The 27,746-nt window shown below is 42.3% G+C and overlaps 1 protein-coding gene across 1 annotated transcript in view; it reads left to right on the top strand.

Annotated features, from left to right (window-relative positions):
• The window catches only part of FAM135A (family with sequence similarity 135 member A), a 1,678,755-nt gene that overhangs the window by 265,025 nt on the left and 1,385,984 nt on the right, over positions 1-27,746 (top strand). Inside the window, exons 4-5 of the mRNA XM_044063901.1 lie at positions 24,283-24,428; positions 24,544-24,614. Coding sequence (XP_043919836.1) covers positions 24,283-24,428; positions 24,544-24,614 — 217 coding nt within the window. The remainder of the gene's footprint in view (positions 1-24,282; positions 24,429-24,543; positions 24,615-27,746) is intronic.

The raw sequence follows: 27,746 nt of genomic DNA, 5'->3' as shown, positions 1-27,746 counted from the left end.
TCAACCACACACCCCACTCAGGCACTCATACAAGCTCAACAGCTTAAAATGTAAACCCGTTTGTCACAAGATGGGGTTTGAAAAACTGGCTACAGAGACACAACCCACAAGAATTGGCCATAGGTCAGACTCTCCTGGCCAGTGAAGTGGGAGTCCCCACAGAATCTCTGTCTTGGGGGACCCCTCTTGTTATTTATTTTCTCAAAGCAGGCAAACAAACATAGAGGGTGTTAGCTGACAAAGTTTGCAGATGACTGCAAAAGGGGCGCCATAGTCGATACACCAGCTGGACACATGCATCTTGTATAGTCATCCCTTTGGAAAAAAGTACCCACAAATTACCACATAGGTGGTAATCCATTGGAAAAAAAAAAATCAGAGACCAGGGACCCAAAGTTGACAGTGACCTTCATTTGACACCCACGTTGCCAAAGTGGTTAGAAAGACCTTTTACCTTGCCCACCTTATCATGAAGGGATTCACATCCAGATCAAAGGATGTCATTGTACCCTTATATTCCTCCCTTATCAGGCCTATGATTGAGTACAATGCCCCATTTGGTGTGTACCTCACCCGGCACCTGCAGCAGCTAGAGAGACCCCAAAAGTACCTTACCAAGAGGATCAAGGGTCTCCAACATATGTCATATGCTGCCAGACTAAAAAAGCTCCAGCTCTATTCAGTAGCATACCTTCTGCTCAGAGGTGATCTGTGCCTGACGTACAAGGCCATGTCCAATTCGGAATTAATGGACATGCTTCACCTCAAAAAATCCGAATCCATCAGAGCCATGAGAGCTAAAGATCTAAACCTCAGCACAAATATGAATAGGACATGCTGGAGGGACAGATTCATAACCCAGAGGCTTCCCGCACTCTGGAACAGGATCCCAGTCCATGTTGGGCAGAGCCCCTCACTGACTCTCTTCAAGAGAAATCTTGACGAATGGATGAGTGATTGTAGGTTTACCCCTACCCCGGGGGTCATCTCTGTGTCCTTACTAGACAGAGGCACAGTAAACTAAATTTAATTTGTACACTTTTGTATCATTACATGGGGTGGCGAAAGCCACATACACTTTGGCTAGGCTTATAAATGCCCTAGGGCAGATAGCCTAGTACTATACTATGAAACTATGAAACTAACTTCTGTCTGAGTTACTTGAAACACAGGCAGTGCAGTCTTATCTGTGGCAAGACATCTGTAGTCAAAAGTCAAAACAAAGTAGGCAGTTTTTTTCTTTCTAATAACTGTTAATTGTTCTCAAAAAGGAGATCAGAGATTGTTTCAAATAATTGAAAGAATATATATACAGACTTCAGAAAGACAGTGTAAAACTTTGTGAACTTCTGCCAGTGTTTCAGAACAGAAGCCAGAGCTGCTACTCACACCTAGGTTGCCTGGGTTGTAGTCGGGGTTTTCTGTGTATGCCTTGGAGCTGGCCTGATTATAGCATCTTTGATATAAAAAAAACAAAATTCCTCCAATTGTTAACATAATCAAATTGGTTATGAATAAAGCTTCAGTTGAGTCTCACTCTAAATCTGTGTTATTAAAACTCTTAAATGGAGCAAACAGTGCAACTGCACAGTGCAAGGTAAAGCACTGTATACCAATGTAAAATTTATCAGCAAGCAAAACAAGCTTCATATAACATAAGTTGAACAATGAATCATAATACTTAGCTTACTGTCAAACTTAGAACTACTGTCTTGGCATTGTCATTCTGCAAAATCCGGACAGTGAACACCAACTGAGTTATGCGTGCTGCTGAAGAATGAATCTATCTGGTACTGTACTGTAGTCGCAGATTTTACCTGCCGGAGCCAGAGGAAGTTGAGCCATGGCTGGAGATAAAATTTCTCATCCTTTCTCCACCTGTCCTGTGCTGTGACTGTGTCATGACTCATGACCTAGCTGAGTTGACTGTCCTGATCCTCCTGGGTCTGGGGATCTGGGACTGGGAAGGGATTCCTGGACTGGGAGATAGACTGAGACTACAACTAGTAGTTTGTCTTGCTTCGGAGTTTGGTAGCTTCTTTATTAATCCTTATCTTAAATATTAATTTAGTAAAACAGCTCGCTTGTTGCTGCTGTGTTGCTCACCTGTTTCAGCCTGCTGCCATTGAAATCCAAAACTGTTCAAATCAGTGTGTTCAACAACAGTTAGTCCACAACCACTAAACCACGTACAAACTACAAACATAGACTAGGTAAACAGAGAGAGTACAGACACAGTCCAAGTCCGCCCCATAGCCGAATTCCAGTTTCCGACAGGCTGGCAGTCTGCCTCACAAAGCTGTCATCGCACACACCCTGCACGTGACTATGTCCACAACAACATTGGGAAAAAATCCCCCCAAAAAAGGGGAAATTTCAAATTTGGGAGTTGAGGGAACCAGTCTGGAATTTGTGGCACCCCATTATTTTGCCCTCAAAACCGGTAAATACCGAGGAATTTGGTATGTTTGAGAGGTATGGTGGTCGTATTGATATAATCAGAAAAACTTGTAAAACTGTTAAAATCATCATTCCATACAATAAAAATATCATCCAAAAAAAGCGGATATACAGCATACAATTTTTCATAGTCTGAATTGAACACAAAATTGTATTCCCATGTTGTCATTGTAATATTAGCAAAAAGTCTGCCACATGTTGAACCTATTGCTACACCTGTGCATTGATGGTAGTATTCATGTTCATACAATATGAAATTATTGTTTAACACAATTTCAATTAGAGTTTCATAGGTGTTTACATTGTCCTGGCTTATAAACTTGCGTATCAGGTATTCAGAAAACCATTCAATACCTTGCTCGTGAAGGATCATGGTATACAAGGCCTGAACATCTACAGTTATAAGTAAAAAAAATTCTGTTAAGCTCAAGATTTATTTTCCCCAAAAAGTAGCAAGAATCTTTACAAATGTGTTTTTCCTGGTTGACCAAATATTTTCATTTTTCATCGAGGAACTTGGCACATGAGTGTGTTATCGAACCTCTGGCATCCACAGTCAGTCTCATTGGTGTAGCCTCAATATTTTTATGAATTTTTGGGATGCTAAAGATTAAGGGAATAATAGGTGCCATGGAGTGTAAGTAGTTGTATTCATTCAAGTCCGTGTGTTTATAAGTTCATAGGTTCATAGGTTGGTACTAGGCTATCAGCCCTAGGGCCTATACAAGCCTTACTACAACCCTGGCTATTTTCCTTCCACATTTATACTTTTCTGGACCCCTGTCTAGCAGGGCACTGATGACGTCCCTGGGTGAATTTCCTTTCTCCAGTCTGGGGGGGGGGGGAACCCCCTCCAGCATGTTTTGTTTATTGTGATGACAAGGTTTATTTCCCTTTATTGTATGCTCCAGGATTGATCTTTTTTCTTAGCTCTGCATGTCCAGATTGGCTGGGTTTGCTTGGGCCTTGTATGGCCAGCCTCTGCAGAGACTGAGTAGACAGAGACATATATATGGATAATATTTTTTTTTTTGGAGTAAGGCGGTCAGGGCTGCTGCTTAGGCCTGTGATTTTTTTAGTGAGTCTTTTCTGAGGCTTTTTCCAGTTGTTGCAGGATTGTTGCAGATGTCTTGAAATGGGCGTTGTATTCTATAATGGTCTAATGAGGGGGGATGACAGTGGACAATGGACAACTTTTTTTTTTTCTTGAAAAGCCCTTCACATGGTGGATGAGGTACATAGGAAGGATTTCCTGACTGTGTGTGATGTTGGTTATTTAAGTGTGAGACCTGTCCCACCTGTGTCCTAAAGTCTCTATCACACTTTCTGTGTTTAGTGTACTGCCACCTATATGGTAATTCATGGATACATGTTTTTTCAAAGGGGGACACAATACATTCTTGGCGTTTCTGTGCTTTGTTGTGTAGTATCACATCATTGGGGGATCAAAATGGCTCCCAGTTTGCTTTGTTAGCCAGACAGAGTTAGATGCCAAACACAAGCCCCCAGGACTGGAAACCTGAGGTACTCCATTTGGGTGCTACTTTTAGTGTGTGGGTTCTTATCAGTGCCATTTAGCCAACCCATTGGGTGACATAGGGATTAATACCCAGTCCAACTTAGTAAGCCATGGTGTCAAAGGCCTGGGCAAGGTCTAGATAGGCTGTGTGGACCACCTTGTCCATTGTCCATGGGAGACTGATTCAGTCAATCAGGGTTCAGGGAGACAAGATCGCCCTTCACAAACCCAAAATAAGGCTTGTCAGACTGGGGACTGAGTTTCCCGGATCCAATCCAAGGTCCCCCCTTTTGGGATAGATAACTGTGGGCGCCACACCCAGTGGACACGAAACCTGAGGTGCCAGTTCATGTTAGTTCATGTAGTAACAGCCGGGATGTCATCTGGTCCCATGGATGCTTCTTGGCTTTAGAGAGGTGCTTTTGTACCCTGTGCCGTTATTACTGGAATTTGGCAAATCTCCGGTATTGTGAGAGGGGGTGAAGTTGCACTGAATCGATCTGCCAGGATATTGGCAATTCTGTTTTAGCTCAGAGCAGTCTGAGCATTGCCATTTAGATTCTAATCTTTTTTTTTACTAGCTTTTTTGGATTTTTTTATGAGCATCAGTTTCTTACTGAGGGGCTAGTAAGGGAGTTTTTGCATCCTCTGCAAAAGTAAATCATTAAGGATGTCCCTCACTTTATTGTAGGCTGTATTAGGTTAATTCAGTGACATCTTATTGTAGATAGCTCCAGAAAGCATATTAAGCATTTTTTGTTTATAGTCATGTGCTTCCATCACCACCAGACTGTCACCTTTGGTTTCATCAACCTCGAATTTTGGTTACTTAGTTCTCTTAGAAGTATTTTCTCATTAGGTAGTAGCTTGTCATGTGTATTACAACACCGAAGATGCTGAACATTGAACGGCTTAAAGGCTGAAAATGCCAGACCTCGAAGTTGCTATTGTGGGGGGCTGCTCCCCCCCCCTCGCTGTTTATATATACCAAGTCTGATATCGCACTACACTGAGGAAAGAACAAATATTCCGATCTTCACTGTACTGCGATCTCACAAAAAGCACATCGATGAATGGCATTTCTGATGTTAAAGCCATTCGAAGTTCAGCTTCTTCGATTTCGTAATAGGAACCCATCATTTAAGAATGATTTTTTTTTGTTGTTGTTTTGCAACAGCACCCAAAAATCCAGTTCACATATCTTTTCAAAACACTGAATTGTGGGGTGAACTGGAGGGTTGAATGTGCTACACACCCTGAGAGTATTTCAGATATTATTATGGGTGTCAAACAAAATACTCAAGTTCAGTTTTCTAATAAATAGTTTAAAATCCATTAGGCGTTTTGCCATATTAGCATGTTCGTTAAGGACAAAAGTGACTTCCGCGGTGGTGCAGCGGTAGCGTTGTTGCCTCACAGCAAGAGGTTCTCCCGTTTGATTCTCGGCTGGAGTGCGGGAAGTGTCTTCTGTGTGGAGTCTGCATGTCCTCCCCGCGGTTGGGTGGGCATTCAAAAGACATGCGTAAATGGGCGTGCCTTCGTTGAAGGTTGAACACCGAGCTGGCACCTCAGCGTTCGTGAAAATCTACTGCTAATCATTAGCGGACCTGAGTTCCGCTGTGGTGACCCCTAACCGGGAAAAGCCGAAAGACAACAACATTAGGGACAAAAATGAGTCTGCCCTCAAACATGTTTGCACACTCTGAGGTTAAACGGTAAGCAGAATAATTGTATATGGTGAAATCCCCCTTACTGTTTGTAATCAAAACACATGAAGAACCACTGAAAATCGAAGAGAAGTTCTCACAATTTACCTCTGCTTGTTGCCTTTGAATTTCTGGTTCTTCCTCCATGTCTGACCTCTTTGGATAGGTTTTGTCTGAAAATGCTGATTCTGATAGGATGTTGCTTCGCCTGGATTCTCTCTGACAAGCTAGGTAAAGGGGATTCTAAAGGGAGATTCTCAGTATTGTTGGTAACATTGTTTTGGTTATGCACTGGTGAAGTACCTTCCGTGAAATCACATGGTGGTTCCTTAACTGAATCTGATAGGTTGCAAATCTACGACCGCATGCCTGAGAGTCTGGGGGGTCAGGCTATGCTATGTGGTTAAGATAGACTAAACCTATCTCTTTCCATTTTAACTATTTCATCATCGTTACTCTTAAAGATTCTGCCGTAATCAAATTTATACTGTTCAAAGCTCAGATGACGGGTAATCAAGTCATTAAGTATATTAATGTCCCATGCTAATTCCTGTATTAGTTGTTATTAAAATTAACAAGTACCTGCATATATTCACATCCTTGTTGATCAAATAACTGTAGTAATTCCAGATGAAACAGCGAATCTTTAATACATCCAGTTGGGTAGCACCAGGTGAGTAAACCTTTTAGAACTCGTTCTCTGATGCATGCAGCCAAGAATGCATTCTCTAATTCCAGTTTGTTATATTTCATGAGTTTATAATCAAATTGTTCCAGATATTCTGTAATAGTGGAAGTAGAAACAGAGGAAACATGCAGCTCTTAATTAAACTGAAAATGATCACAAATCCATTCATTTAAAACTGGAGCCTGAACAGTAGTATTGGCCCTTGTGTTATTGCCAGCAAAATCTCTTTCTGATGCACTATCTGTTGGTCACAACAGCTGTGGAGTCAGTAAAAAGCTTCCATAAGGATTGTCTGTTATGTCACCCCCCCCCCCTTCCTGCCTAGTGGGGCAGTGAAGCTGAAATACTCTCAACATGTTTGTTTAATTGTTGAATTAATAAAGTCATAGAGAAAACCAAACGTACGTTTAAAGAGAGAGTTGCTGAGCATTTGTGTGACATAAAAAAAATAAATAAATAAGTAATGCCATAGAAAACGTTCATAATCATGGAAAAGGGAACGTGGTAGCTCTTAGCAGCTTAAACTAGAAAAAGTGAGTTAGATTGGCAACTTATGTTTAATGCATTTTCCTGGCCAGGTATAAATTATCATATTTCTGTCAGTTGCTTTTTAAAACCGAGAGCATTGCAAAGATGACACTCCTGCTGTTGTTTACAAACAAATTTATTTATTCATTCATGATTAAGTATTTTTTATCAGAATGTTTCTAACTATAGTTTTGTCTGCATTGAAGTTAAGTGACAAGAGTTTTAAATTATTTAAAGTTATTTAAAACTATCTATTCAGGTATTTGGCTTGCTATTGTGCATGTTTACTTTTTTTTTAATCTGGTTGATTTTTACTGTCATGGACTTTGCACAAGGGTCCGGCTGTCACATGATTTTAATTTGATCACCTGATTTGAAAATGTTGTTCATAATGATATTTTAAAAGTGTATTTAAATTTTGTCAGGCCATTTTATGTTTATTTGATTTAAGTTTTATTATTGAAGAAAATGAAAGAGCTTATCAACAAGTTTTGGATTGCTGGATCTGGTTTGTCAGAATCTCTACAGTCTTGCATGTGTGTAGTTTTATCTTGCATTCTGTCATATCATAGTGGCAGACAAGGTGAGCAGGACCAGAACAGACCCTCACAAATAGCAATTGAATGAGGGACTCCTCCATTAATTGTTCTTGTTGTGTGAAACACCTCAAACAGATCTGTTAGCCTTCTTTCAAAACAGACCGCTAAAAATTCTGTTCAAGCATTGAAAACAGATGCATTTTCTTTCCTGTGGTCATGAATTTTCCTGTATGCCTTTCCACTGATATGCAGGGTAATTCTGAAGATTCAGAAGGGCTCCCTAAAGATCATTGTAGTAACTCTCTTTTTGGCCCATGCAACATTGGTTTTCTCTTCTTATGGAACTGGCCAAGGGCAGTTACCACAGGCTTCCTCATACAAAACAAGGGAAGATTGATGCAACTGGTCTCATGTATCTTTATTACTGTCTGGATGATTCAGTTTTGATTCCTTTTAGGCACCTATTCTATGAAGACATGCAGCACTTATTAAAGGAAGCAAGAAAACCTGCTACTAGAACTCTTGTGTTGGGAATTGGATCATATTTTCTAGTTAGTGCCTAGCCAATAACCTGGGTCCCATTGAAGGTTAAGTGCCACTGATGCAAAACTGTTTGTGTGAGTTACTATACTCTGGCCTTTTATTCCTCCATCGAGGTACATTCTGTGGTTATTTCAGCATGTCTGCCCATGGATCCTCTACTTTCTTTTTTGTTTTCAGTGAAACCATTTCTGAAGGGAGTTTTACACCTGATGTGGCCTCTTAAAAACATTGCTCCTTAACTGTGTCTCCTTTTAAACCTTCTCATCATGCTTAGTTGAGGTTTATTACATGGATAATTGTTCTTATTGCTCTGACATCTGCAAGAAGAATATCTTGAGTTGCAGGCTCTTCTTGTGGGTGAGCCCTGTCTGTTTTTTCGTAGGGAGAGGGTCTCATTAAGAACAAATTTGTCATTCATTCCCAGGGTGATTTCATAACTTTCTTTAAATCAAACCATCAATCTTCAGGTTTTCTGTCCAGATCCTAAGAACTAGGAAGAAAGAATCTGGATGTGCTTAGGTTCAGGCACTATGTTGACAGAACTAAGTCCTTTAGAAAGGCAGATACACTATTTATTTCTTGTGTTGGGACAAAGAAAGGACGGCCCTTGTCAAAACTGACCATTTATGGATGGTTTTCTTAAGCTGTTGCCTTTTGTTGTTACCCCATGGTAAAGTACCCATGGTAAAGTAGTTCCAGGCAGTGTTAAGGCTCATGCTTTTTGAGCCTTGGCTTCTTCAATGGCATATTGGAAAAGGATGTTCTATAGAAATAATCTGATCTAAAGAGGCAGCTATATGGTCCTTGGCACCTACTTTTGCAAAGCATTACAAATTTAATTCATTTAATTCATGTTTTGGTCCAGCACAGGGCTTTCTAGAACCAATATTCAGGGTCTTCTAGATCTATATCCATGTTCTTGCAGTCATTACATTTGGGTTATCCTTCTGGCAGGTTGCCCTCAGTCCACCTGAATTCCAAAGTCTTGGGTCCTGCGTCGGTTGCTGTCGCCTCTTCCCTGACGTCAGGTCGTCAGGGGTATAAAAGATGCAGCCGACACCATTTTATTTAGTCTTTCTTGCCGCGTGGTGCCCGAAGCAGAAGCCGTTTGCAAGTGCCAGTTGGCCGACTCCTGAGATTTTCGTGTTCGAGTTTCAGAAGTCTTCATTAAAAGCTAAGTACCCCATTGGAGAAACTTTTTTTTTCTTGCTCCAGACCGATGTCAGAAAAAGTTAATAACTGTATTTCTTGTGGGAAGCAAATACCTCATAAGGACTTTCATTCTTATTGTATTCCTTGCCTAGGCCTTGACCACGACGTTGCTAGTTGTCAGTTTTGTGCTAGATTAACCAACTATTAAGCATCGGTACGATTTTGCATTAAGCTATTTTGGACGAAGATTTAATTATACAATGTCGTCAGATAGCCATCTGACTACTGGAGTTCACAAAAAACGAAAAGAAAAAGACAGGCAACCAAGGCCCAAAACCGACGAAGCTTCTCCTAAGCAAGCCACCAGTTCGCCGGTCCTCAGTGAGGCGCTTTTGCAGCCCCTGATTCCCGCTAAGTCGCAGGCCACTACCGACTCCCACATGGAGTCGGCCAGGCCACTGGAAACTCAAGGTATTGGAGCCTCGGAGATAATTCCCTCAGATGGGTCCGTAGCCGCTGAGCAGGCATCTGCTTCTGAGAGTGTATTCAGACCCAAGCAATTATATATTAAACCGACTTCAAAGACAAAGGCTAAAACACCTTTAAAGGCAAATAAACAAGTTCACTAGCCACAAGGACAGGCCTCCATGCCCAAAAAACAGATGCTCAAAATGGCCGAAGACTTAATTACCTTGATCAGGGGTTCCCATCCCCCTCCTGATGAGGCCTAGGCAAGAGACAGACTATGAATCTTCAGATCAGGTTTCCATTTCTTCTGATTCCTCTTCTGATCAGGAATATTCTCTTCCCCCCCATGAGGATTCTGATGCTGAAGAGTCAATTTCTTCAGCTTCTCCTCTTGAGGGCTACTCTTTTGGGGAAACCTTGCATACCATGAGGAAACACTTCCACTGGGAGAGCCAAGATTTTTCAGAATCTAAGAAAAGGCTCAGAGACTTCCTTTTATTACCTCAACACAGGCCTCTAGCTATTCCACCTGTGTTAGACATTGTACATGATGTGTTCTCTGAGTGTAGTCTGACCCCTGACTCTTTACCTCCAGCTCCTGTTAAGCCGGACAGATACTACAGGGTCCCTGACTCTCATAAATTCCTTTTCAAAAATCCTACTGCTGACCCAGAAAATATTTCACAGGGTCCGAAAGGGGTCAAGGCTTCTACTGCAAAAAAACCCTACCCCCTCTGACAGGGATTCTAGGGCACTGGATAGATGGGGAAGAAATATTTACACATCTGCTACTTTGGCTATAAGGGCTCTAAATTGCCAGTTTCATATGCTCAAATATCAGCAATATATCATGACACTGCTTAAACAGAAAATGATGGCAAATTCTGAATGTGCAGAAAACAAAGAAATGCAGGATTTATTGCATGCAGCTGAACAAGTTGGAAAGCATACTTTGCAATGTGGGTTTGATTCTCTGGAGGCCTCCTGCAGGGCCGCTGTTACAGGTTCTGTCATTAGGAGGCATGCTTGGTTAAAGGAACAAAATCTGCCTGACCATGTTAAAGCAAAATTATTAGATGCTCCTTTACAACATGATACCTTGTTTGGCGTTAAGGCAGAGGAGGTGTAGGGCAAAGCTAAATCTATGCATACGGTCAAGGATTTCTTACAGGTACAACCACCTAGATTTAGCAGACACTGGCCTACAAAGAACTGGTCCTTTCCAGTCTCAGACAGACCTCAAAGGGGCAGATCCAGATGCCCTAGAGGCAGATCACAGCCGCAAGATTCCTACAGGTCTAAGCAGTGGAGTGCCTCTACCTCCAAAGGTGGAGAAGACAAATCACAACCATACAGGAAACAGTCCCAATGACTTCCCCCTGCCTGCACCAATCACTTATCTTCTGGCAGCACCCTTAGGGGGAAAACTAGCACTTTTTTCTCAAAATTGGCACATTATAACCCATGACAAATGGGTTCTAAACATAGTGTCACAGGGCTACAAGTTTCATTTCCATACTCTGCCAAGAGCAAACAGTTGGCCAGACCTGCCAAAAAATCAATGGGCAGAGGCTGAAAAACAAGTTGCAGCTCTCATGGACATGAGAGCAATTCAGCAAGTGCCACAGCAAGAGCAGGGACAAGGATTTTACTCGACTGTTCTTGGTACCCAGAAAGGACAAAGCATGGAGACCAATACTAGACCTATCTATTCTAAACACTTTCCTGGATATACCAAAATTCAAGATGTTGACCTTACAACAGCTTCTGCCCATGCTGGGCAGCAAGGCTTGGCTCGTGATTTTAGACCTGAAAGAGGCATACCTGCATGTCCCAATCTGACAATCATGCAGAAGATAACCTCAGATTCAAGGCTGGCTCAAAGCATTACCAATTCTCTGCACTGCCCTTTGACTTATCTACTGCGCCCAGGGTCTTCACAAAGTGCCTGGCACCAGTAATTGCTTACTGCAGAGAAAGTGGAATACAAATATATCCTTACTTGGATGACTGCCTCATACAAGCAGAGAACAAGGACATGCTACTACAGCATCTGACTTTTGTGATAAGACTTTTAACGTGCCTAGGGTACACAGTCAACAAAAGGAAATCAAAACTAGTACCCTCTCAAGAGATAATATTCCTGGGTGCAAGCTTAAATACAACTGCCCAGATGGCTTATCTCACTCCAGACAAACAAAAGCAACTGACTACCTATTTCAAGGAAATGGCAACAAAGGCCCAGTTATCTGCAAGAAAAATTATGCAAGCTTTGGGCTTCATGGCATCCTGCATCTTACTAATTCCATATACAAGACTGCATATGAGGAAAATTCAATGGTACCTAAAAAGTGTCTGGACACAACATTGCCACAGTCTGAAAACAATGATTATTCTAATACCCTGTCTGCCACAGGAATTTCGATGGTGGGTAAAGGCTTGTCACCAAAACAAGGGGCAGCCATTCTCATTACCCCCAGCCAGGCAGAGCCAAACGACGGATGCATCAGATTATGCCTGAGGGCACACATGGCAGGAAGAGGCATACAGGGCACCTGGTCCACAAACCAAAAGCATCTACATATCAATCAAAAAGAGATGCTAGCTGTTCGGAATGCCCTGACAGCCTTCAAGGACCTACTTCATTCAGGACAACTACTGATAAAGACAGACAACACCATGGTTATGTGGTACATAAACAAGCAGGGGGGGAACTCATTCTTACCCCCTATGCAGACTAGCCATGGCTTTATGGGACACAGCATTGACTTACCAAGTTCATCTGCAGGCACAATTCCTGCCAGGAAAGGAAAATACTCTGGCAGATAAACTAAGCAGAAACCTCATTGATCCCCACGAGTGGCACCTGGATCCACAAGTCTTCAGCATGATAACAATGGAATGGGGACGCCCGGACATAGATCTATTTGCCTCCCCTCAAAACAATCAACTAAGAAAATTCTGCACAATGACTTATCACAGACAAGCTTGGAAAGTGGATGCCTTATCTTTCAACTGGACAAACCTATCAGTATATGCCTTTCCTCCACTGCCTCTCCACCCCAAAGTACTCCTAAAGGTCAGGCAGGAGAAACCAAAAATGATTCTGATTGCCCCAGACTGGCCACGCAAGTACTGGTATCCGATCTTAAGGAACTTGTCCCAATGCCCAGCCTGGACCTTACCTCAGATACCTCATCTACTGTCCGAACAAAACAATCAGATTCTGCACAGCCAACTCCAGACCCTAAACCTGGCAGCATGGCAGATAATGTAGCCATACAAACCACACCTCTCAGTAAAGCTGTGATTAATGTCATTTTAGAAGCCAGAAGGCCTAGTACTAGAAAATCCTGTGCTGGGAAATGGAAGAGATTTTGCGCTTGGAACCAAACTCAAGGAACTGATACAGCTGTCCCAAATATTCCTCAGATTTTGCAGTATTTAACTGAGATGCTGGACAAAGGCCTATCTTTTTCATCAATTAAAATCCATGCCCCTGCCATTTCGGCTCATTACAATACAGATCCACCACTCTTTTCTCATCCTTTATTAAGGCAGTACCTCAGAGGAGCCAAAAATGTAAGGCCTCCAAGGAGAACGCCAACACCTGCATGAGACCTCAATTATGTCTTGGAAAAACTCACCTTACCTCCTTTTGAGCCAGCTGCTACTGCGGACATAAGGTTCTTATCTTGGAAAACAGCTCTGCTCCTAGCAGTAACTTCTGCAAGACGAGTTTTAGAGCTATAGGCTCTCATGGCTGTGGAACCCTTTATCATTTTCTATCCAGACAGGGTCTCTCTGAGAACAAACCCTACATTTATGCCTAAGGTGGTATCCAGTGTAGCCCTTAACCAAACAATTCATTTGCCAACTTTTTATCCAAATCCACAGAACAAGGGGGAGAAAATTCTGCATTCTTTGGACGTACACAGACAACTTCGATTCTACTTGGACAAAACTAAAGTTTTCAGAAAGACAGAGCAATTACTAGTGGCATATGCCACAGCTTCACAAGGAAAGACTATCTCCAAGCAGACTATTTCAAAGTGGATAGGTCACTGCATTTGTTTTTGCTACACACAACATGCCAAACCAGTGCCCTAAGGGCATTAGGCCACATTCAACCAGAGCTGCAGCCACTTCTGCAGCCTTTCTCAGGGGAGTACCAACCAAAAACATTTTGGAGGTTGCTACTTGGAGTTCAGTGCATACCTTTACAAAACATTACAATCTGCCTCTTTACTCTAAATCCAGGGCAGGCTTTGTCACTGCAGTTCTACAGGGCCTCATAGCTGCTCCTAATGCTGTTTAACTCCAGCCCCCCAACCATAGCTTTGGGACTCAACCCAAATGTAATGACTGCAACAGTGAAACACGAAGAACATAGTACAGTTGTGTACACTTACCATAAATGTAGATGTTCGAGTGTATTCACTGTTGCAGTCCAGGTTACCCACCCGCCATCCCCCTTATTTTTGCTGGAACTTATCTTTACTTCTCTAATCTATACAACCTAGATGGTGTATTTGCGTATAGAGGAAGGTAAAAATTATTTTGGTGCATGTATGTTTTATTTACCTAATTTTAGCTTACCCTTTTGGGGGCACCTGACATCTGGGGCAAGAAAAACTAAATAACATGGCGTTGGCTGCATCTTTTATACCCCTGACGACCTGACGTCAGGGAAGAGGTGACAGCAACCGACGCAGGGCCCAAGACTTTGGAATTCAGACCGACTGAGGGCAACCTGCCAGCAGGATAACCCAAATGTAATGACTGCAACAGTGAATACACTCGAACATCTACATTTATGGTAAGTGTACAAAACTGTACTTTCCTCCTTTCAGGTTGGGGTAGGCCTTGGTAATCAACCCATATAGCATAAAGGCTACTGCAGCAGTGGAAATGATGAACATAGTGCAGTTGTCTAAGTTGCACTTACCATAACATTAGATGTTATAATTTCTAAGTGTTGCAGTTGACAAACTCACTTACCATCCCCCTAATTTTGTATATAGGTAATTGCTAGGAATCTTATTTATTTGTTACTGTTAATATATTTCAGTGGTTCAGGATGGGTGCCTTTCTCCTTTACTTTTGGATAAAAAAGTTCTAAGGAAAGCTTCACTGTGACTGCTGATTTCCCTTTACAGCACTTTCCAGTCAGCAGTCAGAGTGAAGGTGTGGGAGGGAGCTAGAGCTTTTGGAAGCTGTTCAGTTCCCGTATAGCCTATAGCCTAAAGGTTACTTCAGCAAAAAAGAATTTGAACATCTGCTATTATGGGTAAGTGCCATTACACAACTGTACTTTTCTCCTGTAGAGGAATTTTCTTTTGCTGAGTTTGTGTTTAGAATGAATAATTTATTTCAGTGGGAACAGGTGGATGTTCCCCCTTCTTTAAGGAGATGATATGCTGAATGCCTAGTGGTTATGCCACACACTACTTTTCCCCCTGTTATGCCAGTTATGGAAGATGTCTTTTTTTTATTTCAGTCTTCCATCCATAAGAAGGCAGACCAACTTTATAAAGTTCCTGTTCTGTTACTAAAAAGTTTTTGGTCAATGCTATTCCTTCTCCTTCTGACAAGTTTGGCAAAGCTTTTAACATGTTTGGGTGGATAGTTATTTGTTCTGTTTTTCACCTTCAACAGATTAGCCTGGTAGTTCAAAGTTCCAAAGTACTTGCTGCCTTATGTTGACAATTTTGAGGAATGTGTCTGCCCCTTTGCTTTCATCATGCAAGCCCTTTCTGAATCCAGATACTGTTATTTTTCTCAAGGTTCTATACTTTCTTTAGTGTATGTTTGTGCTGACCCTCTTTCCATGGCTGCAACTACTGTGATGAGGTCATTTTGCCTGGGTATGTAATCAAAAACATTTTCTGAGGATGTTAAGTCTGAAAATATGAATTCGCCTTTGGATAAGGAGATTTTCTTTGGTCCTTCTGCTACATAGGTTCTCAGACAGTTTGATAAGAGGCAAATTGATTCTAGGGGGTTACTAAGATTTTTCAACCATTTATCCTTAAAGCTCCTGTAACCTGTAGATGTTCATCGTGTTTCACTGCTGTAGTCATTACACTTGGGTTATCCTGCTGGCAGGCGACCCGTAGTCGGCCCGAGTTCCAAAGTCTTGGTCTGGCATCTGTTGTCGCCTCTTCCCTGACGTCAGTGCGCGAGGGGTATAAAAGTTGCAACCAACGCCATTTTCCTCAGTCTTTCTTGCCGCGCGGTGCCCGAAGCATAAGCAGTTTGCAAGTGCCGGTCGGCCGACTCCTGAGATTTTCAAAACTGAATTTCAGAACCGAAGTCTTCAATAAAGCTAAGTACCCTGTTGGGGAAACTTTTTCTTGCTCCAGACCGATGTCAGTAAAAGTTAATTGTATTTCTTGTGGGAAGCAAATACCTCATAAGGACTTCCACTCCTAATGCATTCCTTGCCTAGGCCCTGATCACGACGTCACTAGTTGTCGGTTTTGTTCTAGATTTAATAAACGCACTATTAAACGTCGGTTTGATTTTGCTTTACATTATTTTGGACGAAGATTTAATTACATAATGCCATCTGAACAACTGACGACTGGAATGTATAAAAAATACAAAGACAAAGAAAAAGACAGGCATACGAGGTCAAAAACTGACGACGAAGCCTCTTCTAGGCCACTCGCCGGTTCTCAGTGAGGCGCTTTCGCAGCCCCTGATACCCGCTACCTCAGAGCCACAGGCCACAACCGACAACCACGTGGAGACACCGAGGCCTGTGGAAACTCAAGGTATTGGGCCTATGTTAAATATACCCTCAGATGGGTCCGGAGCCGCTGAGGAGGTACCGGCTTCTGAGGGTGTTTTCAGACCTTCACAGCTTACAATTAAAGCTACTACAGGAGCAAAGACAAAGTCAAAAACACCATTAAAGACAAAGAAACAAGTGCAGCATTCTCCAGAACAGTCATCCATGCCTAAGAAACAGATGCTTAAAATGGCCGAAAACCTTATTACTTTAATCAGGGGCTCCCATCCCCCTCCTGACAAGAGGCCTAGGCAAGACACTGATTATGATTTCTCTGATCAGGTTTCTATTTCTTCTGATTCTTCCGCTGACCAGAGCTATTCTCTCCCTCCCTATGAGGACTCTGATGCTGAAGAGTCCATTCCTTCAGCCTCACCACCTGAGGATTACTCTTTTGGGGAAACCGTGCACACCATGAGGGAACACTTCCATTGGGAGAGCCAGGATTACGCAGAATCCAAGAAAAGACTCAGATATTTCCTTCTATTGCCTCAGCACAGGCCCTTGGCTATCCCCCCTGTGCTTGATATTGTTGATGATGTTTTTTTCTGAATCCAGTCTCTCTCCAGATTCTTTACCCCCTGCACCAGTAAAGCCAGAAAGGTACTACAGGGTCCCTGACTCTCATAAATTTCTTTACAAAAACCCCGCTGCGGACCCAGAAACTATTTCTCAAGATCCAAAAGGGGTTAAAGCTTCCAGTACCAAAAATCCTGTCCCCTCAGATAGGGATGCCAGAGCTCTGGACAAATGGGGGAAAAAAGTTTACACTTCTTCTACTTTAGCTGTAAGAGCTCTAAACTGTCAGTTTCACATGCTTAAATATCAGCAGTATCTCATGTCATTGTTAAAGCAGGAAATGGTTACAAATACAGAAGGTCCTGACTGTAAAGAAATGCAGGATTTATTGTATGCAGTTGAACAAGTGGGAAAGCATACTCTGCAATGTGGTTTTGATTCATTACAGGCTTCTTGTAGAGCCGCAGTTACAGGCTCAGTTATTCGAAGACATGCTTGGTTGAAAGAACAAAGTTTACCTGACTATGTTAAAATGAAATTATTGGATGCTCCACTACATCATGATACTTTGTTTGGTGTTAAGGCAGAAGAGGTTTTAAAGAAAATGGAGGCTAAAGCAAAGTCAATGCAAACTGTTAAAGATTTCTTAAAAGTTCAGCCACCTAGATTTAGCAGGAACTGGCCTTCAAAAAATTGGTCCTTTCCAGTGTCAGATAGGCCACAAAGAGGTGGATACAGATGCCCAAGAGGCAGATCTCCGCCCCAAGGCTCCTACAGACCTAAACAATGGGGTTCTTCAACCCCCAAAGGAGACAAATCACAACCTTATAGAAAACAGTCACAATGACTTCCCTCTGCAAATGCCAAGCACTTACCAGTTGACAGCACCCCTAGGGGGGGGGAAAGCTAGCACTTTTCTCAAAAAATTGGCAGATGATCACCCAAGACCAATGGGTGTTGAATATAGTTTCTCAAGGGTACAGGTTCCACTTCCACACGCTTCCAAAACCAAAAGGTATGCCAAACCTGCCTCAAAACCAATGGGCAGAGGCACAAAAACAGATTGCAGCTCTTATGGATATGGGAGCTATTCAAAATGTCCCACAAGAAGAACAGGGCCAAGGATTTTACTCACGACTTTTCCTAGTACCCAGAAGGACAAAGCATGGAGACAAATACTTGACCTGTCAATCCTAAATACTTTCCTGGATGTTCCAAAATTCAAAATGTTAACACTACAACTCTTGCCCATGCTGGGCAAAGAGGCTTGGCTAGTTACTTTGCATCTCAAGGAGGCATACCTGCACGTCCCAATCAGACAATCGTGCAGAAGATACCTCAGATTTATAGCAGGCTCAATGCATTATCAATTCTCTGCACTGCCCTTTGGCTTATCTACCTCGCCCAGGGTCTTCACAAAATGCCTGGCACCAGTAATTGCATTTTGTAGGCAAAAAGGAATTCAAATATATCCCTACTTGGGCGACTGCCTTATTCAAGCAGAGAGCAAGGACATTCTTCTAAAGCACCTGGAGTTTGTAAAAAGATTACTAATTTGCCTAGGGTACACAGTAAACGAAAAGAAATCAAAACTAGTGCCCTCTCAAGAGATAATATTCCTGGGTGCAAGCTTGAATACAACTACACAGATGCCTTATCTCACACCAGACAAACAAAGGCAACTGACTCATTACTTTCAAATGATGGCAACAAAGACCCAGCTCCCTGCAAGAAAAATTCTGCAGGCCCTGGGTTTCATGGCATCTTGCAGTCTACTAATTCCATATGCCAAACTGCATATGAGGAAACTACAATGGTATCTAAAAAGTGTTTGGACTCAGCATTGTCACAGCCTAGAGACAATCATAATCTTGATTCCCTGCCTACAACACGAGTTTCGATGGTGGTCACAGGCCTGTGACCACAACAAGGGACAGCCTTTCACCTTACCTACAGCCAGGCAGACAATAACAATGGATGCATCGGATTATGCCTGGGGAGCACATATGGCAGGAAAATGTATTCAGGGCACGTGGCCCAAGGAACAACTACATCTTCACATCAATCAAAAAGAGATGCTAGCTGTACAGAATGCCCTGACAGCCTTCAAGGACCTAATACATCCAGGACAATTATTAATAAAGACGGGCAATACCACAGTTATGTGGTACATAAGCAAGGGGGCACACATTCCTACCCCCTATGCAGACAAGCCATGACTTTGTGGAGCACAGCACTGACTTACTAGGTACATCTGCAAGCACAATTCCTACCAGGAACAAAAAATACACTGGCAGACGAACTAAGCAGAAATCTTATGGATCCTCATGAATGGAAGCTAAATCCACAAGTGTTCAACATGATAACAAGGGAATGGGGATGCCCATACATAGATCTATTTGCCTCCCCTCACAATTGCCAATTACAGAATTTTTTCACAAGGACTTATCACTCTCAAGCATGGAAATTGGATGCTCTATCTTTCAACTGGAAAAATCTGACAGTCTATGCCTTCCCTCCGATGCCTCTTCTTACCAAGGTGCTTCTAAAAGTCAGACAAGAGAGGCCAAAAATTATCCTGATTGCACCAGACTGGCCATGCCAGCACTGGTACCCAATCCTAAAGATTTTGTCCTAAGGCCCGCCTTGGCCTCCACCTCAAATCCCTCATCTTCTGACACAACAAAACAATCAGATTCTGCACAGTCAACTCAGAACCTTAAACCTGGCAGCATGGCAGATAATGTAGCCACTCAGACTGCACCTCTCTCTAAAGCTGTTATGGATGTAATTTTGGAAGCCAGGAGGCCCAGCACTAGGAAATCTTATGCGGAAAAATGGAAGAGATTCTATGCTTGGAACCAGGCACAAGGCCTCGACTCACTGGTCCCTAATACGCTTCAGATTTTACAATACCTGACTGAGATGTTGGACAAAGGCCTATCTTTTTCTTTTATTAAAATCCATGCCTCTGCCATTTCAGCTCATTACAATACGAATCCTATTTTTTCACATCCTCTACTACGACAGTACCTCAGAGGGGCAAAGAATATAAGACCCCTTAGGAGAGCACCAGTACCTACTTGGGACATCAATTTTGTTTTAGAAAAACTAACACTGCCTCTTTTTGAACCAGCCAGCACAGCTGATCTACAATTCTTGTTATGGAAAACTGCTCTGCTCCTAGCAATAACTTCAGCAAGAAGAGTTTCAGAGTTACAGGCATTGATGGCTGTGGAACCTTTCTTCATTTTTCAACAGGACAGGGTTTCTCTAAGTACGAACCCAACATTCATGCCAAAAGTGGTCTCCAATGTGGCCTTAAACCAAACTATTCATTTGCTTACTTTCTACCCAAATCCCCAGAATAAAGGGGAAAGATTTCTGCACTCTTTGGATATTCACAGGCAGCTACGATTTTACTTGGACAAAACAAAAGCTTTCAGAAAAACTGAGCAACTGTTTGTAGCATATGCTGCAGGATCACAAGGAAAACCTATTACAAAGCAGACAATCTCCAAATGGCTAGGACACTGCATCCGCTTCTGTTATGCACAACATGACAAATCTGTGCCTAAGGGCATTAGGCATCATTCTGCCAGAGCAGCAGCCACTTCAGCAGCTTTCCTCAGAGGGGTACCAACCAAAGACATATTGGAAGCTGCAACCTGGAGCTCAGTGCACACTTTTACCAAGCACTACCACCTACCTCTCCACTCCCAAGTCCAGAGCAGGCTTTGCCACTGGAGTTCTGCAGGGCTTGTTAGCCTTGCCAAATCCAATCTAGACCCAGCCACCCTGCCTAAGCTTTGGGATTCTACCCAAGTGTAATGACTGCAACAGTGAAATACGATGAACATAGAACAGTTGTGTACCTACCATAAATGTAGATGTTCGAGTGTATTCACAGTTGCAGTCTTGGTTACCCATCCACCATCCCCCTCTTTGCTGGGACTGTTCTGTACTTCTCAACTCTATACAACCTATGTGGTATATTTGCTTTTAGAAGAAGGAAATGTTTTTGGTTATATATGCATGGGTGTTTGGCATAATTTTATCTTTACAGCCTTCATATCTGGGGGCACCTCACATCTGGGGCAAGAAAAACTGAAGAAAATGACATCGGTTGCAACTTTTATACCCCTGGCGCACTGACGTCAGGGAAGAGGTGACAGCAACCGACGCCGGACCAAGACTTTGGAACTCTGGCCGAATGCGGGACCGCCTGATAACCCAAGTGTTATGACTGCAACAGTGAATGCACTCGAACATCTACATTTATGGTAAGTACACAACTGTACTTTCTCTGCACTGCCCTTTGGCTTATGTACTGCGCCCCGGGTATTTACAAAGTGCCTAGCTCCAGTCATTGCATTTTGCTGGCAAAGAAATATTCAAATATACTCATACCTGGACAATTGTCTAATTCAGGCAGAAAGCCAGGACATACTTCTGAATCATGTGGCATTTGTACAAAAGGTGTTAACTTGTCTGGGGTACACCATAAACGAAAAAAAATCACATCTGGTACCCTGTCAACAAATTATATTACTGGGTGCAAGCTTGAACACAACTTCCCAGATGGCTTTCCTCACGCCAGAGAAACAAATTGTTTGACAACTTACTTCAAACTAGTGGCCACAAAAACCTTGCTGTCTGCAAGGCAAATACTGCAAGCCTTGGGGTTCATGGCCTCATCATTTCTACTAATTCCATATGCAAGACTGCATATGAAGAAACTACAGTGATGTCTAAAAAGCCTATGGTGTCAACATTCTCAGGATCTAGAAACAATGATTCCTATCATACCTTGCCTACAGTTAGAATTCCTTTGGTGGGCAGAGGCCTGCCACCAAAACAAGGGACTACCATTAACTCTACCCCCCTGCCGCCCAAACCCTAACAACAGGTGCATCAGACTATGCATGGGGGGCTCACCTGGCAGGGAAGTGCATTCAGGGCAAATGGAACCCAAGTCAAATGCACCTGCATATCAATCAAAAAGAAATGTTAGCTGTACAAAATGCTCTTACAGCCTTCAAGGAACCCATTCTTCCAGGACAATTAATGGTAAAAACAGACAACACCACAGTTACTTGGTACATAAACAAGCAGGGGGGGGGGTACCCATTCTTACCCCCACTGCAGACTAGTTATGGCTCTGTGGAACACAGCCTTGAGCTACCAAGTGCATCTACAGGCTCAAAATCCTGCCAGGAAAACTAAATACACTGGCAGATGAACTAAGCAGAAATCTCATGGACCTACACGAGTGGAAACTGGAACCAAAGACTTTCAACATGTTGATCAACAAATGGGGGCACCCAGATGTAGACCTGTTTGCCTCCCCCCAGAACTACCAATTGTACAAATTCTGCACAAGGACTATGCTGTGTTCTTCAGGTGGAAAAATCTGTCAGTTTATGCCTTTCCTCCTCTGCGTCTCCTGTCCAAAGTACTACTAAAGAACAAACAGGACAAACCAGTGATGATGCTGATTGCACCAGACTGGCCACGCCAACACTGGTACCCCCCTCTTGCACAGTGTGTCACAGCTAGCCCCATGGCACCTGCCTCAGATCCCAACCCTCCTGTCACAGCAGGAGAGCCAGATTCTGTACCCCCAGCTTCAAACCCTGAACCTGGCAGCCTGGCTAATTACCTAATCTCTCCGTTACCATCCCTGAGTAAACAAGTGTTGGATGCCATTTTGCAGGCAAGGAGGCCTAGTTCTAGAAAATCTTATGCTGGAAAATGGAAAAGATTATGTGCCTGGAACCATACTCGTGGAATGGCCACAGCAGCGCCCAATTTACATCAATTTCTTCAATATTTAAATGAGATGCTTCACAAGGGCCTTTCCTTTTCCTCCATCAAAATTCACGCCTCAGCCATTTTAGCTCATTACAACACAGAACCCACCCATCTTTTCTCACCCACTGCTCAAGCAGTTCTTCAGAGGGGCCAAAAAAAGACCACCCAGGAGAGGCCCAACTCCAGCTTGGGACCTTAACTTTGTATTGGAAAAACTCACTCTTCCTCCTTTAGAACCAGCTGCAGAGTTGAAATTCCTTTCTTGGAAAACGGCTTTCCTTTTAGCAATCACTTCAGCAAGAAGGTTGTCTGAATTACAGGTCGTTATGGCAGTGGAGCCTTTCATCTTTCATGCGGACAGGGTGTCCCAAAGGACCAACCCCTCTTTCATGCCCAAGGTGGTAACCAGTGTGGCTCTTAATCAGTCCATTCATTTGCCAACCTTCTTTTCTAATCCACAGAACAAAGGGGAATGGATACTGCACTCTTTAGATGTGCACAGACAACTTGGATTTTACTTGGACAGCACTAAACCTCAAAGGAAATCTGAACAACTGCTGGTGGCATTTGCTGCAGGGGCAGAGGGGAAGGCTATTTCAAAGCAAACCATTTCTAAATGGATAAGGCCATTGCATTCATTTCTGCTATAAGCACCATGGAAAACCTATCGCACAGGGGATTAGACCCCATTCAACCAGGGCTGCATCTACCTCTTCAGCCTTTCTCAGAGGTGTCCCTACCAAAGACATCCTAGAAGCTGCTACCTGGAGTTCTGTACATACTTTCACAAAGCATTACCATTTGCCAATTTTCTCTAAATCCAGAGCTGGCTTTGTCACTGCAGTATTGCAGGGCATTTTAGCTGGTCCTAATGCTGTCTAAATTCTTCCTCCCATCCTTAGCGTTGGGAATCTACCCAAATGTGATGACTGCAACAGTGAAACACTAACCATAAATGTAGATGTTCGAGTGTATTCACTGTTGCAGTCTTTGTTACCCTCCCTCCAGCTCCCTGACTTCTTTTGACTATACCTGTATTCTCCTTTACTATGCTTAAAAGCTTTTTGGTGTTTTTGCTTTTTTGTTGGAGGTATAACCTTGTGTGTGTGTGTGTGTGTGTGTGTGTATGTGTGTGTATATATATATATATATATATATATATATATATATATATATATATATAATTGCTTCCCTTTAAGGGGGGCACCTGACACCTGGGGCAAGAAAAACTGATGTAATGGAGTTGGCTGCATGCTTTATACCACTGACTACCTGACATCACGGAAGATGAGACAGCAACCGACGCAGGACCCAAGACTTTGATAATCAGGCCGATTGAGGGCTACTGCAAGCAGATAACCCAAATGTGAGGACTGCAACAGTGAATACACTTGAACATCTACATTTATGGTAAGTGTACACAACTGTACTTTAACAGGCAACCACTTAACCGACATCCACATAGATCAGTTTGTAATGGCATATTCACGGCATTTTAGTCTTTATTGTCTGATGTGTTTTTAACCAGATGTTTTACTGTATTTTCTCAGTTCCAGGATGTGATATTGCGTTTCCTGCTTCTGCTCATGATAGTATGATTTGCAGCAAAACGTTTCAGATTCTTTACAAAAATGAAGAAGTCGTTGTTAATGATGCTATGATTTTCAAAGTTAAAATGCTGCTAGATGAAAAGAAGGTAATGTAGCACTGCTTTTTATTGCATTGCATGTTTGATGGTGGACTACTGTAATTTGTTTTGTTAGTGTGCAGTTTGTTGTAGTCTGCAAACTAAAACATACTTTTTCTCATAGATAGAAGATTCACTCAGCGAAATGAATTTTCAGCTTTGTTTAGATTTATACTTCACTGACACAGATTATTCGTAAGTATAAAATCTACACTTTTTTTTCTAAATAAGTACAGTGTTATGTTTCAAATGTATTCTTATCAAATGTGGTGCTTTAAAGTTTGACCTATTACTACCCAAAAGCTGTATTTTGATTTGATTCTTTAACAAAATGCCCTTTGTCACATATTGGAACAACTCCCATGAGTTTTAAAAGTTGAAACAATTTTTGTTTCCACATGGTATTGCATGTCTTGATTTTTTGGCTATTGCTTTAATGTTATGCTAAAAGTTTTCCTTGTTTGAGTCTAATACATTAAAAAAATGAGTGGGTACATTTAAATGGACACTTGGCTTTTATTTTTCCTAATATGTAGACTCCACAACAGCTAAAGTTTCCCCATAATCTTAAAGTTGCCTATAAATATTCTAATCTACTCACCCCCAGAGTTCATCATGCAGCTGCCATCAATGTTTTACTGTGTGACTTGACTATGCAGAACCTATAATTGCCTCTGTGTCAAGTCACAACAGTGCTTTGCTTTGAATTATGAAGACAAGATTCTTTAGATGTATTCATTTTGATAGCCCTACTGAGCATCATTCCATCATTATATTCAAAGCAAAATGTCCACCAGTCTCAGCTAAGTCATCTTGTATGCTAAGCACACTCCCTGATGAGAGTTACTGCTCAGCTTTGGCCAACAGGGAAATAATGTTTAAATTCTCTTAGCACTTGCATCAGACTAAACAGGACTCCTTTTCCTTTACTAAATGTGAAAAATCTTTATTCAAGGTTGTAATAGCCTCCTGGAACAATCTTCCTACCCAGATTACTGCCTTTTAAAATCTCTCTAATTTTAAGAAACAGCTAAAGGAACACCTTAAAATGGTCATCAATACTCTTGTTTTAAAGCTAGTAGTTAACTTCATTACTTATGCTGAGTTTTAACAGTAACCATTTTTAATACTTGCTGTTACATAATTAACTTGTTGAATATTCAGTTGTATTTTTTGAAAATGCCAGTCATCTCATGCTTCTGTTTGTCTAAATTTAATAACAAATTCTGTATTTCCTATATATGTTGTGTTACTTGTATCGCCTGTGATAAGGCTGAGGAGGGGCCAGCACCAGTTTTCAAACCCATTTAACAAATTTCAGATAAATGCATTTTGGCTTATTGTGTATGGAGGGAGAGAGACGTGGTTTTAAGGGGAACGTTTTGTCTCATTGTGCTGTCGTAACTCATAAGTTATTGTTGTCTGTGGTCTGCCCACACCTGTTAACACTCAAGATAGGAATTGATGGACAGGATTTGGATTTTGATTAGTTATACATGATGGTCAGGTATGTGATGAGGCCATTTTAATTCACTCACATCAGTGGGATGATGGATCATTTAAGCATTTCATGGTCTCGGATTTCCTCAGATCTACTGATACTTTCACAGTCTTTTTTTACACTAAACTTTTCCATATTAGCATTAGGGGATTGCATCCCACCTCCCCTTCCTAAGGCTGAGAATGTCAGTGAGTTGCCCCGGACACAACATTGCTTGTTACTCATTGACCTGAATGGCTTATATCAGCACTTAAACCTTTGACTGAGCAGTGTACCACTCAGCTGCTGTGATTTAGGCATATCACTATGATTTTTGCCCCAAAGTTTTCCCTTGCTCTTGCTCTTCTTAGAGTTATCAGTTTATAAAGTTAGACTTCTAAGGATCCATACAGTGCTAATGTAACAGAACTAAGACATGCAGAGATTCCCTATCATTAACTATGCATGGTGTGTAGTAGGTTCATAGGTGTTTACTAGACTAACAACCACAAGGACCTTTTTAAGCCTTGCCATGCATCCCAAATCTCTGACAACTTCTGGTACCCTTGATAACTGTGTGCAGGTGCCTGAGAGATGAACCATTTACAGGCTGCCTGTGTCCATTACATAGTTAACCAAACCAGGGATGAATTTCCTATTTCCCATCCAGTTGTCCAAGTTGCACTTGAATTGGGTTAGGGAGGAACTCTGCTTAATTGGCTGGGGAGCCTGTTCCAGAGGCAGGGTAGTGTCCAAGATATATACCTGTGTCTCCAGCAGGTCCTGGTTATCAGATGTACAGGAGGTCCATTGGAGTGGATTCTGGCAATGCCTAGTATGCCAGGTATAGATCTCCCCTCAACAACCTGTAGGAGACAGAATACAGGAATAGGGCCTTGATGCGCTCCACATAGGACATCTTACCTATGCCCTGTTTACCACTAGTGAGGAGCCTTTTTGGATGTTCCAGTTGTTGGATATGCCTGGTTAGGTACATACCGGGGCATTGTATTCAATGATAGGTCTGATGAATGCTGAATATGGTGGAATAATGACGACATTGGACCTAGGTACCATACCTTTGTTTATAAGTTGCAAAACATAAAATAATTTCTTCACTGTTGTTGTTATGTAATGGTCAAAGGCTAGATTACTGTCTGTGTGTCCCCAAGGCCCTGACTACTGGGTCATTTCTTAGGGGTGTGTTGTCAGTGTGATAATTACCAGGGCGGATGACCTCCCAAAGGATACTGTTATGTACTTCTTGGCATTTAATGTCAGTCCATGGCTCTGACAGCAGTTGTTTGTGTCCGTTCTTCCTGGAGAACATTGGTATTGGTGGGGGATTCAGTGATAGCTTCTAATTTGCAAGCATCTGCAGATCTAGTCAGCCAGATCCCAGTGACAATGACCTCTGCTTCAGAGAAGTAAATGCCAAAAAGGAGCGGTTCCAGGACCGATCCCAGAGGAACTCCACTTGAGACTAGCCACTTTGTAGAGGTGGACTCCCCACTTCTAACTTCTTGGGTTCTGTCTGCAAGCTATCTGGCTATCCACTGGGTGACACAAGGGTTTGTACATAACATTTTGAGTTTGTCAGTCATGCCTAAGTGGGATATTGTGTCAGATGTCTTGGCCAACACAAGGTAGGCAGTGTGGACCATTTTGCCTTCACCCATTGCTTTGGTGACCTTCTCAAAGTCGTCCACCAGGTTGAGTAGACACGACCTGTCCTTAATAAAACCAAATTGGGTTGAGTCCAGTGTCTAGAGATTTCCTATATCATTATTGATCATTTCCATGATACTTTTTTCCGTGGCTTTGCATATGAGATTAGTGAGACTTAT

The sequence above is a fragment of the Protopterus annectens genome, chromosome 2.part2 (assembly GCF_019279795.1).
Source record: "Protopterus annectens isolate FY-2018-M chromosome 2.part2, PAN1.0, whole genome shotgun sequence".
In the NCBI taxonomy this organism is placed as follows: Eukaryota; Metazoa; Chordata; order Ceratodontiformes; family Protopteridae; genus Protopterus; species Protopterus annectens.
This window is presented reverse-complemented; position numbering and strand designations above follow the sequence as displayed.